The 10,462-nt window shown below is 38.2% G+C and overlaps 1 protein-coding gene across 4 annotated transcripts in view; it reads right to left on the reverse strand.

Moving 5' to 3' along the window:
* The window catches only part of diaph2 (diaphanous-related formin 2), a 339,738-nt gene extending 329,951 nt beyond the window's left edge, over positions 1–9,787 (reverse strand). For all 4 annotated transcript variants that reach the window (XM_086157743.1, XM_086157742.1, XM_086157744.1 and 1 more), the window contains exons 1-2: positions 9,733–9,787; positions 8,738–9,094 (exon numbers count right to left, since the gene is read on the reverse strand). In XM_086157743.1, coding sequence (XP_086013869.1) covers positions 8,738–8,821 — 84 coding nt within the window. In that variant the 5' untranslated portion in view covers positions 8,822–9,094; positions 9,733–9,787. The remainder of the gene's footprint in view (positions 1–8,737; positions 9,095–9,732) is intronic.
* Between the last annotated feature and the right edge of the window lie 675 nt (positions 9,788–10,462).

Raw genomic sequence — 10,462 nt, forward strand, 5'->3', positions numbered from 1 at the left:
ATAAAGAAAGGGATTCTTAAATCATTTACACATGTGCATATAAAATCTGAATTGAATCCCTGCCTACACCCTACAAAGTAAAAAGAGTGCTATTAAATGTGTAAGGAAGAAAGTGTTCATCTGTCCTGTAAATGTGTAAACTTCATACATGAAACATCCATACACATACAATACATACTGAAAATGTATGGAGTTGCATGAAAATTGAATTCCACCATACTCGTTTGTAGTGAAGCTGGTGACTAACTTTAAATTGCACATTTTCGCTAGCAATTAGCAAGCTGGCTTTTACCGCTGCTTCACTGATTTCTCGGCTATCGGTGAAAGTGGACCGCTGTTTCCTCAGACCCGCCAGCAATTCGTCGATCTTATCTCTTCTCAGTTGTCTTTGCAAGCTGTCATATTTTTCGACTCTGATGAGTCTCGTAGTGGCGCCGAATATCATATTCCTTAAATAACGAAACTTGTTGCAAGCACGCCAAGCACGAAGGTTTCCCATGCGTCTCCGTAAATAAATAGGACGTAGTCCATTTTTCTTTGAAAATTTTACACTCTCTAACTACTTTTCTCTGTTTTGATAACGACATTTTGGCTAGTGAGGGAGTAACGGGGAGGTGGAGAACAGGATAGAAAAAACGTCATAACAAGCAGCAGGTGGTGCATTGATGACGTCTGCTGATTGATCCGTCTCAGTGATGCAGATTGTCGTCTATTCTGACCAAAATAGCGCGCCCCCTAGCGGAAATTTCTTGAATTGCATTTAATTAAAAAAAAATGAATCCTTGTCTTTTATGCATTTTTTTCACTTTCAAATTACCCTACGGGCCTGGTCGAACCCCCTTGCGGGCTAGTTCCGGCCCGTGGGCCGTATGTTTGACACCCCTGATTTAAATCATTCCAGTCTACTTACAGATAGTAAAAATCTCCAGCAGGGATATTTATTAATCTCCGAGAAGCTACTGCCAAAGATCTGTGTCTTGGTAAGGGACAGCCAAAGACACGTCAAATTGGGAAGCACTACCAGTACTGCCATGTGCTATTACACCGGATTTTAAGGTTCTAATGCAATACAAAGGTCATGGTGATGACAGCTAGAAAGATTCCTGTCTCCTGACTTGGATTTGTCCTCTTTTTTAGTCAAGAAATGACTGATGCCAGATCTAGAAGTTCTTAGTCGTTCTATATCCTAATTTTTCCCTTTTCCATTCAAAGGCCGGACAGCAGGCAAGAGACTAGAGTAAAAACACCTGTCAGGTTTAATCCTTAAATAGCCTCGCCTGTTCCCAACACATCAGGAGAACACTGACCAGAGATCGGCGTGAACACCGATGCAGACCCGGTCAGATCAGCAGCATGCCTGACACTGCTACGCCCTGCGATAAGACCAAAGTGCGGAAGCCAGAGAACTGGGATCAGAGACTGGAGCAGAACCTCTGTCAGATTTAGTCCCTACGTAGCCTTGCCTGTTCCCTACGAATCCTGAGACCAGTGACTGTAGACCAGAGTGGAAACCCCACCAGGTGTTGTTTCTACTGTATGTAGGCTTGTCAGTTCCTTCCACATCTGGAGAGTGCTGACAAGAGACCGGAGTTAACCCTGATGCGGACCTGATCAGGTCAGCAGCACGAGAGACGCCGCCATGCTCCTTTGATGGACCAGAGATCAGGAACCGGAGACCACAGACTAAAGGCCAAAGGTAAGGCTCTGTCTAGGTTGTTCCCACCTTGCTGTTCAGATACGCCGAACACCTGACTCCCACGCGAGAGACCAATTCACCCCACCCCAGCAACAGGCTGTCTGCCCACTTCCAGGTGGCCGCGCCCCCTGACCTGGCCTCCTATTCCTGCCCTGACCTGTTTTATGGCTATTCATCTGATGCTGCACCATAAGGAAACTTTTTTGAACCCACTCCATTTATGCAGCGTCTGGTGTGGCATTTGGGTCAATACATAAACGGAATCGTAATAATTACTCTAATTTTGAAAACAGAGTCCCTCAATATTCTCTTATTAATCAAATTAAAATCAAATCACTGCTTGTCTAATTGCTTCAACTTCAGGGGCTTTCCTTGCCCATTATCTTAGCAAGAGCAAAATGCAACCTTTAATAATTTAGCTTACATGACTTGCATGTAAAAGTTAGCTTTTTCATCATAATGTTTATTACTAAATCCATATTAAATCAAATTCCATCAAGGTCCCACCTTGATCAAACGTGATTATGACTACATGCAGATCCTTTCACAAATTAGTTATTTTAGGAACCATTGCAGCATTGATATTTCCCACAAGTTTTGAAATTAATCAAAGCATGTAAGATAGAGGTAGATTTGAAACAGCCCCGTTGTTTGATGAAAAATATGTTCATTGAAAATGGACAAAGGACCACTAAAACTGGTTACCATTGCATCACTTTTAGTAGCAATATTCCAATAATCCCAACCACATGAACTAGACCATCTGTATGGAGTCATTCTAATGCTCCAATGAATGGGACTATCACTTTAAAATGGGTAAGCAATGACTGTTATTATTAGAACTAATTACACCAATTATTTTCCTCAGACTCTCAAAGCAATCTAATTTAAGTCAGCGATGCGTTTCTGCCTTAATACTGCAAGCCTTAAGGGCCTCAGTTGAGCCCCCCACTGGGGCTGGTAAGGGGGGGGTCACTGTTTGGTTTGTTTTATATATGTATACAGGCATTAAAAACGAATTCATCGTGTCATCAGACAACACCAAGTTAAAGATGGAAAACAAACAGAAAAACTAGAATCATTTTTCAACAAGTGATTTTTCAGATAACTTTCAACTATTGCTGGCTCAGTAAGTGTGGTATACAGGGGATAATGTAAAGGGGGATTGAAAAAACAGGATAACTGACCATTGGATAAATGAATTATTACATGTTGTCCTCCATGTTCAAACACCATAGTATGAATCCTCTTTTAGGATATTGTTTATATTTTATTTTTGATGTCTAGCATTCATCTGCAGCTTTGGCAGAAAAATTTATAGGACATAACATTCTGTCCCTCCTGACAGTATGTAGGTTGTAACAAAATGTAAAAAGTCAGCATTCAAACATGCACACAAAAAGTCAGCCAATTATGCTAGCATGGAAGTATTAAAAGAATGGCAAACTTGCGTTCTTGGTTTCCTGCTTCAAGAAAATTTCAATAACCTGAAATATTCTACTTTCTTTCTGTAAACAAATCAAGGCAGACTAAGTATTTTACGTTTTTACCTTGATATTTAAATTGCTTCAATCAGGAGTCACACCTTTCAGTACAAGTAACTAATTAAAATAAACATCTTTAAGAGCTTGGGCTCCTTTAAAAGGGCAAATTTTCGTCGTTTGTGTTATTATTTCGGAAAAGCAGTGGTACTGTCTGCAGTTTCCAAAAACAGCAACTGCTGAAAGGCAACACACACAATAGCCAGTGCAGATAAGATTTGAATGGCTTTATATGATGTTTGACCATGTGACAACAGACTAGAACAGCAGTGCCCCCAGGTTATCTCTGGTTCCATTGAAAGCAAATTTCTACTACTGTATCCTTGGAAGGTTGGTACAATAAAAAATGTGTTTTAAGGTAAAATGAAAAATGCCACTGAACCTTGATATTCTAAAATGACTTTGTGATAAACGATCCAAACACAACACTCCTAAAATAATAAGGCCGTACACAGATTGGCTGGGGGGGAGAGGAATGTGTGTTGACAGTCATGAGACTGGGACCAAAACATAAACATCTGTTGCTCAAGAATTCATGTTCTGTATTTAATGCCACAGAACCATAATGTAAACCCCAAACATATTCACCAGAAAATGAGAAAATGAGACCTGGAGACTTCCATTTCAGTTGCTGTAAAATCAAAAAGTAATCTTGGCATTCTTTTATGTTTCTATTACATTACGACTCTGGAGCACCCATGCTCCCTGAAACAAAAAACAATCCAATGTGACCTAAATGCCATCTACATGTCTGAAAATCACCTGGGCTGACTCTACACTGACTGTTGCTTATGTAAGAAGGACCTAGTTTACATTCAAACTGTGATAGTCTTACAATGTTTTAAAAGTTTTATCAATCTTTAATAAATCATTCAATTCAAATTATGTGCTATAAATTTTACTGTGAACTCTAGAGTGATATTCAAAATAATGCACACCTCAATGTATATTACAAAAACATGTAAATAAGGGAATAATAAATATTTTGGATGTATGGAAATATATTAGGTTTAATTCTGAACGCACCCTGACTTCTGTGTTATATGACATCAATACATCCTCATGATGAACGTATGCAATCTACTTTCATAAACTGTCTCCAATCTGTGCAAATATTTTGCCCCATAGTACAAGACACCCTGCTTCATGAATCAACTAAAAGTCTTTTCAATCAAACTGATATAACATTCTTCATGACTTGCTATTGTAATACTTTTGTGTCACTGTTGTACAGAAACATGTGCATGTCTTTATAGCACACCTGCATCTATATTAAGGTTTCCAGAAACAGCATTGAATTTGTTGCACTTCAATATGCTGGGAGAGCATCATTGGTTACTTTTAGCGTATCATGGGATATTATGCCTCCTGTCATGGAGGGCATTAGAATTCTTTAGTATACCACAATGCAAGCAAGTGCTGGCAAACACCCTTATTTCTCACCTCTATCAGATTCTGAAGCAACTACGGCAGACAAATACTAAACCATAAAATGATAGAGTAATTTAGAATTTTGCGGCACTGATGAGGTCACACTTTATGTGAACTGACGCAAATGACAAATCATATTTTACTGAGTCTAATTTAATATACTAATACATATGTGAAACAGATTGGACAATTAGATAGTGGTGGCATTACAGCAGAGTTCCTTGGTTTCTTTCACTGTTTGAGAGTGACAAAGCATTCTTCACAGTTTCCTCTTCACCAACTTCCTGAATACCACTAACATGATCACATATGGTCTGTTTCCTGGCTTACAAGAGCCCTATACACGGTTGCAGTCAGACTAGCATTCCTGATTACAGTAACCGATAAAAAAAAAAAAAAATACATAATAGAACAAAAAAGGATGATTATCAAACTTGGTAAAGTGACAAATAGCAGCAGGTTCAAGTTTACAAACATTACCATCCATCCACCCATTCATCTACCCCTGCTTCCCCTGCCTTCCCCTGCCAGGAGTCAGGTCGCGGGGGCAGCAGCCAAAGCAGGGAGGCCCAGACCCCCCTCTCCTTTGCCACATGGTCCAGCTCTTCGGGGGGGGACCCCAAGGCGTTACATGTAATTAATCTTAAAAGGCTACTGCTCATGAATGACAAGCTTGAAACTAAGTAAAACTTTAAAATTCACCTAAGTCTGGTTGAACCAAAGAGGTCTCCCAGGTGAGAGTTGCAATGTTCGCAAACTCCACAAGTCTTGTTACTATAACAAAATTTGAGAGCAAGAACTCATAACTGAATTACTTGTTGTGTTGGCAGGACAGTCATTCTAAATGTGACAGTAGTAAAAATGTCAAAAAACATTAAGAACTACCTGGACCTTACTTCATTTGGAGACATGACTGCATGAAATGGAAAATAAAGACTCTGTATGATATCTCTTTAGATGTTTTAAATTAATTACATTTTACAGATAAGATAACATTAAAAACAAAACACTTTTGATTCTGAAATATTTTAAAGTCTATCAAACACATCTTGATAGTCTTCATTTTACAACGGAATGAAATGCAGCAGGGAATAAACTCCAGATATAACCTAATAGTGGATTCTGTTTATTCACTTCTGCCCCACATCCAAGTTCTCATAATTCAGATATCATCCATGTCAGTCATTACAGCAGTCTAGCTTTGTTTAGTGACACACCTCATTCAATTAAGAAATCCTGACTCAAAATGATTGGCACTTTGTTAATATCATATGTCTTCCTTCCTTCTTTTCATCTTGACATTTTATGCCCATCTAAGTCGAAAATAAAAAAAAAAGAAATGGAATCCTGATTTAATGCTGGCTACACTGTGGCGTGATTACTTGGAAAATAGGTAATGGATATAAAAATAAAGTAAAAATGCAGTTGATTTAGGTTCCCAAAAAAATGTTTATTACTACGATAAATCTAAGTCTTTTTAAGGGACCTGTTCTGAAAAGCAAGTTGAAACTATTGATATTTTTAATTTTTGTTCAATTGTATCACTCATTCTTCCTGAATGATTGGCATATCATTTGATGAAAATGGTGAAAATGTTTTTAAAAGTCAAATATACTTTTCAAGTTTCAACTTCATGATTTAATTTTTTCCACTTTATACAAAAGCAATTAAAATTTGCTGTATGTTGTATTCTGCATAAAATATCGATGGATAAACATTTAGTCCAATGAATGTGTGGATATCCTTGGATGACCAACTTTTCCCTTATGTAGCTATGTGTTGCATACCTATGTGTTGCATAAAGCTTTCCTCAGGTATGCAAAGGGAAAATATTTCAACCTCTCAGTAGAACCTGCTTCCCTCAATTCTTTGGTTAATACCTTAAAACATAAGAAAAAAAAATAGATTCTTTTATCACAGCTAGTAAAAACTTAACAAATTGTCAAATCTGCTGAATATCAGTGAGTTGATATTCAACGTGTGAGTTGTCTTTGAGAAATGTATTGATTTTCAAAGCTTTGTTTGTTTTCTAAACTGACATTTTATATAGCATTATGTGATAATCTGAAAAAACAATCAACAGATTTATAGATAATTCCAATAATCTTGATTTAAGCCATTGCATCTATATCAACAAGCACAACAGTTATGTAGTAATGCCATTGACTGTTTATGATGGTATGAATTACTAAATGATTAAAGTTTTCAGTTTGCCTTTAAAACAGTGATTTAACTTGTCAAATGCCAAAGTGTACCACAGCCTCTTAACTTACAAGCTCTGAACATTAAGAGCACGAAAACCATATAACAGCATTGAAAGTCAGGACTTAAATCGATCAGTGTCACATAAATGAAAGCTGCACATAGGTGAATATCCTGTTAAAAATGCTGTAAGGATGAGTTCAGACAGTCTTAAAAGAGCAACTGATGAATGTGACATTCTTTGTTTGTCATTTGAAATGGGGTATGAATTGCCGATTAAAATAAATATATTCATTCAAGACTAACAATTACTCATGTATTCATCACACACAACTACTCAACTCAGAGCTACACTATAGTACTGAGAGCACCTAAGAAGAAAGAAAAAACAAAACAACAAATCCTGGCACCCCCAAAGAATGAATAATTACTTCATCTATCCAACATAAAACTGCAGTAGGATTTCAGCAACATCTTTAGAATATACTGCTTTTCTTTCTGGCTGAGGATCTGGCAGACCGTGCCTCAAATCATGGACCACTTTAAGGACCCCAAAGTAGTGAGCTCATAAAAACCTCATAAATTGTCAAGGATTATGTCACCCAGACTCTCTTGCAAACTCTTCTCAAAGTTGGGAACAGCCAATTCAGGAGTTATTGACTGGTAATAGGATTTCAAGGCAATACCCTTTGATTACCACTCAAGAGTCTTGATGCTTCAGCCCACATTGGGGATTTTCTCTTGATTGGAATGCTGTAAATGGTCCTAACAAAACTTACTGATTATAAGTTTAAGACCATGTAATACAAGTTAATACCTGGGCAATTTTACTAAGAAGAAACCTTTAAATCTTCTTTAAAATTAATCTCAATTGTCTCAATGTTAGGGTTAGAATCAAATGGTTTGTTTCTTTTAACATAGATATGGGTGGGACCTTTGGCCTGACCCCACCACATGACAAAAAGTCAATTCAGTAAAACATCCAGCATCACTACTTTTTCAGCTGTTGTGTCATAAAGATCAACTGCAGTGAACCATTCTGGGCAGTTGGAGAAGAAAAATAAATCTGGTACCACAGACAGCAGCATAGAATTGTATTTTTACTTCAAAGCGAAAAAAAATTAATGTAACTGATATCGCCAAAAAACTACCCATACAAAAGTTAATACAAGTCTGTGATTACAAGTTAACAAAATGACAATCTTATGTGATATGTGCATGCCTGAGTTTTTTTTGGAATAAAAGGCTCTGCCTGAGATTTCAAATTCTAAGGGTAAAGCACATGTGTATTTTACCCTCAGACACTCAGCTCATTTACTGATATACTGTTCAGGCTTTACCAAGTCTAAGTTATCTCGAGTCATCAAAAATAACATTTTTAACCAGTGTTTTTGGATTTCAAATTGCAAGGACCATCTCACTGAGCATTCAAAACAACTTTCAGTAAATGATCTGTAAAGCCTGATCAAACAACACACTAAATGCACTACAAAACATCCAGTAAAACAATGTCTCTATTGGCTCACAAAACAATGCAGTTGCACTCTATAGGACTGCACAAAATTCTAGCAAAACCATTCATAACATCCTTGACTAACATACTGTGCTGAATTCATATTATCTGATATATGCAATATGATTGACTTCAAAAAAGGAATATAATACATGCAAAATTATAACTGATACTGTATGTTGCCCAATCCGTGCTGGCAGCTGTGAAAGCAATGCTCACAACTACTAATGAAACTTTTTAGGAGGAGCCCTCAGGAATACAGAAGTTGAGGTTTATTAACCCATGCATGCGGGGATACTTTTAGCACAACGTAGCAAAAACATTCCATGATGCAGAAATAACTGAACAATTTACCAGCTTTTTGTTTTTGCCCTCATCCTCACTGGACTTCTTTTTGGAGGGTTTGCTTGGGTCCTCCCCACCGCTGGCTTGATCCATTCTGATTTTTAATTGAGATCCTCTCTGGAAAAGAACTATGTGACGCCCTCAATAGTTTGCAAACTTTAATGGCGGGCTTTTCTTAACGTAGATCATCCATGTTTCCAAAATCCATCCTGATATCGAAAACAAGAACAAAAAAAAAAATAGCTCAACCACTCCCAACTAAAGTTGAGGAATCCAAATCATAGAAGCAAAGGTGGGGTTGCAGGGTACGTCCCGGTGTCCTGTCAGTTCTGCTTCGAGTCCAAACAAACGACAAGTTGAACCCCTCTAAAAACACCAAAAACAAAGGGTAAGCGAGGACAGTCAGACAATTTCTAATGCGTTACGGTTAGCAAATGCTTGCCTTATAACACGTGTTTATCTGAGGGGGAAACTGATTTAAACACAGACAATATACAAGTCCTCTAATGTCAACAGTCGAGAGTTGTAAAGGTTATGGCAGATGTAATTCCCCGCTGTTCGGCAATATTACTACTCGATGTAATTTCAATTACTGGTTGAATATCGATATTTGGGGGGAAATGGGCTAACTATTTGGGGACCGCAAACTTGCAACCGTGTAAGTTAGCTATAAGGTATTAATAAGCGCCAAAAAGTGAAATAACGGCCCAAGTACACCCAGCGACGTTCATCCCGCACATTCCTTGTCGTCACAACGCCTTATCAAAGTTGGTAATATTAAACAGCTGATACAATAGTGGAACAATCACCGTAGTTGCATTTGAGTACTTTGGAATGCTGCAGATGTAGCCAGGCTAGCATTAACCGATTTACGTAACCAATTCAACGTCATTTACTTAAACCATACTTATTAGAGCGTGGTTACAACTGGGCTATAAATTATAACGTGAACGATAAGTAACATCTTAAATAAAAAATAAAATAAAAAAAACTCGAAATCTCACCTAGCGCTTCCCTTTACAACCAAACTTGAATGCCAGGCCAGGCCCACGCCGGTTCCCGCCCAGAGAGGTCTGATTGGCCGGTGAGATACGTGAGCAGTGACGATCTCGGTAGACATTGTTCCGGAAAGCTGACCGTTAAAAGGTTGGCGCGGCGTCGCGGAGGAGGAGTTTGTCGGGACGCAGAGCTCAGTCTGATTTCATAGCAAACGGATGGGACTCTGCCGAGGTCTCTTTAAAGAATAGATTTATGAATCGACCGCGGACAGGAAGCATGGCGGGGTGTGAGTGGCACTCAAACGCACTCTTTGTGTGGCTCCGCGTCTCAGCTATTGTGCGGATGGATGAGCAGAGCGGACCTGGATGGTTCCAAAGACTCAGTTCTAAATGTAGGGGGAAGAGAGTTTTAGAGATGGAAGATTGTAACTCGTGCTATTTCAAATGATCAAATTTGGGGAATATCTAGAGAAAGCATATCGTCACCCTCTTAAAATAATCGCATCTGTCATTTTTTTACATTTTACATTTTTTTTCCTAAATCATCTCCTCATGATGCTGACCACCTCTGGCAAAATTGCCTACATCCTCAGTTAAACAGATTGTACCATTCTAACCCTTTAGTAGAAATTGCCTATGTCAAGAGTGTGTCAAATGGTTCACTTTTTTGTGTTTCCTGAAAAATCAGAAAAAATGACATAGGCCATTAGTTCAAGAGGGTGACGCTATTCTTTTA

The sequence above is a fragment of the Fistularia commersonii genome, chromosome 13, assembly GCF_037954325.1.
Source record: "Fistularia commersonii isolate RoL2024-O1a breed Wild chromosome 13, RoL_Fcom_v1.0, whole genome shotgun sequence".
Classification (NCBI taxonomy): Eukaryota; Metazoa; Chordata; class Actinopteri; order Syngnathiformes; family Fistulariidae; genus Fistularia; species Fistularia commersonii.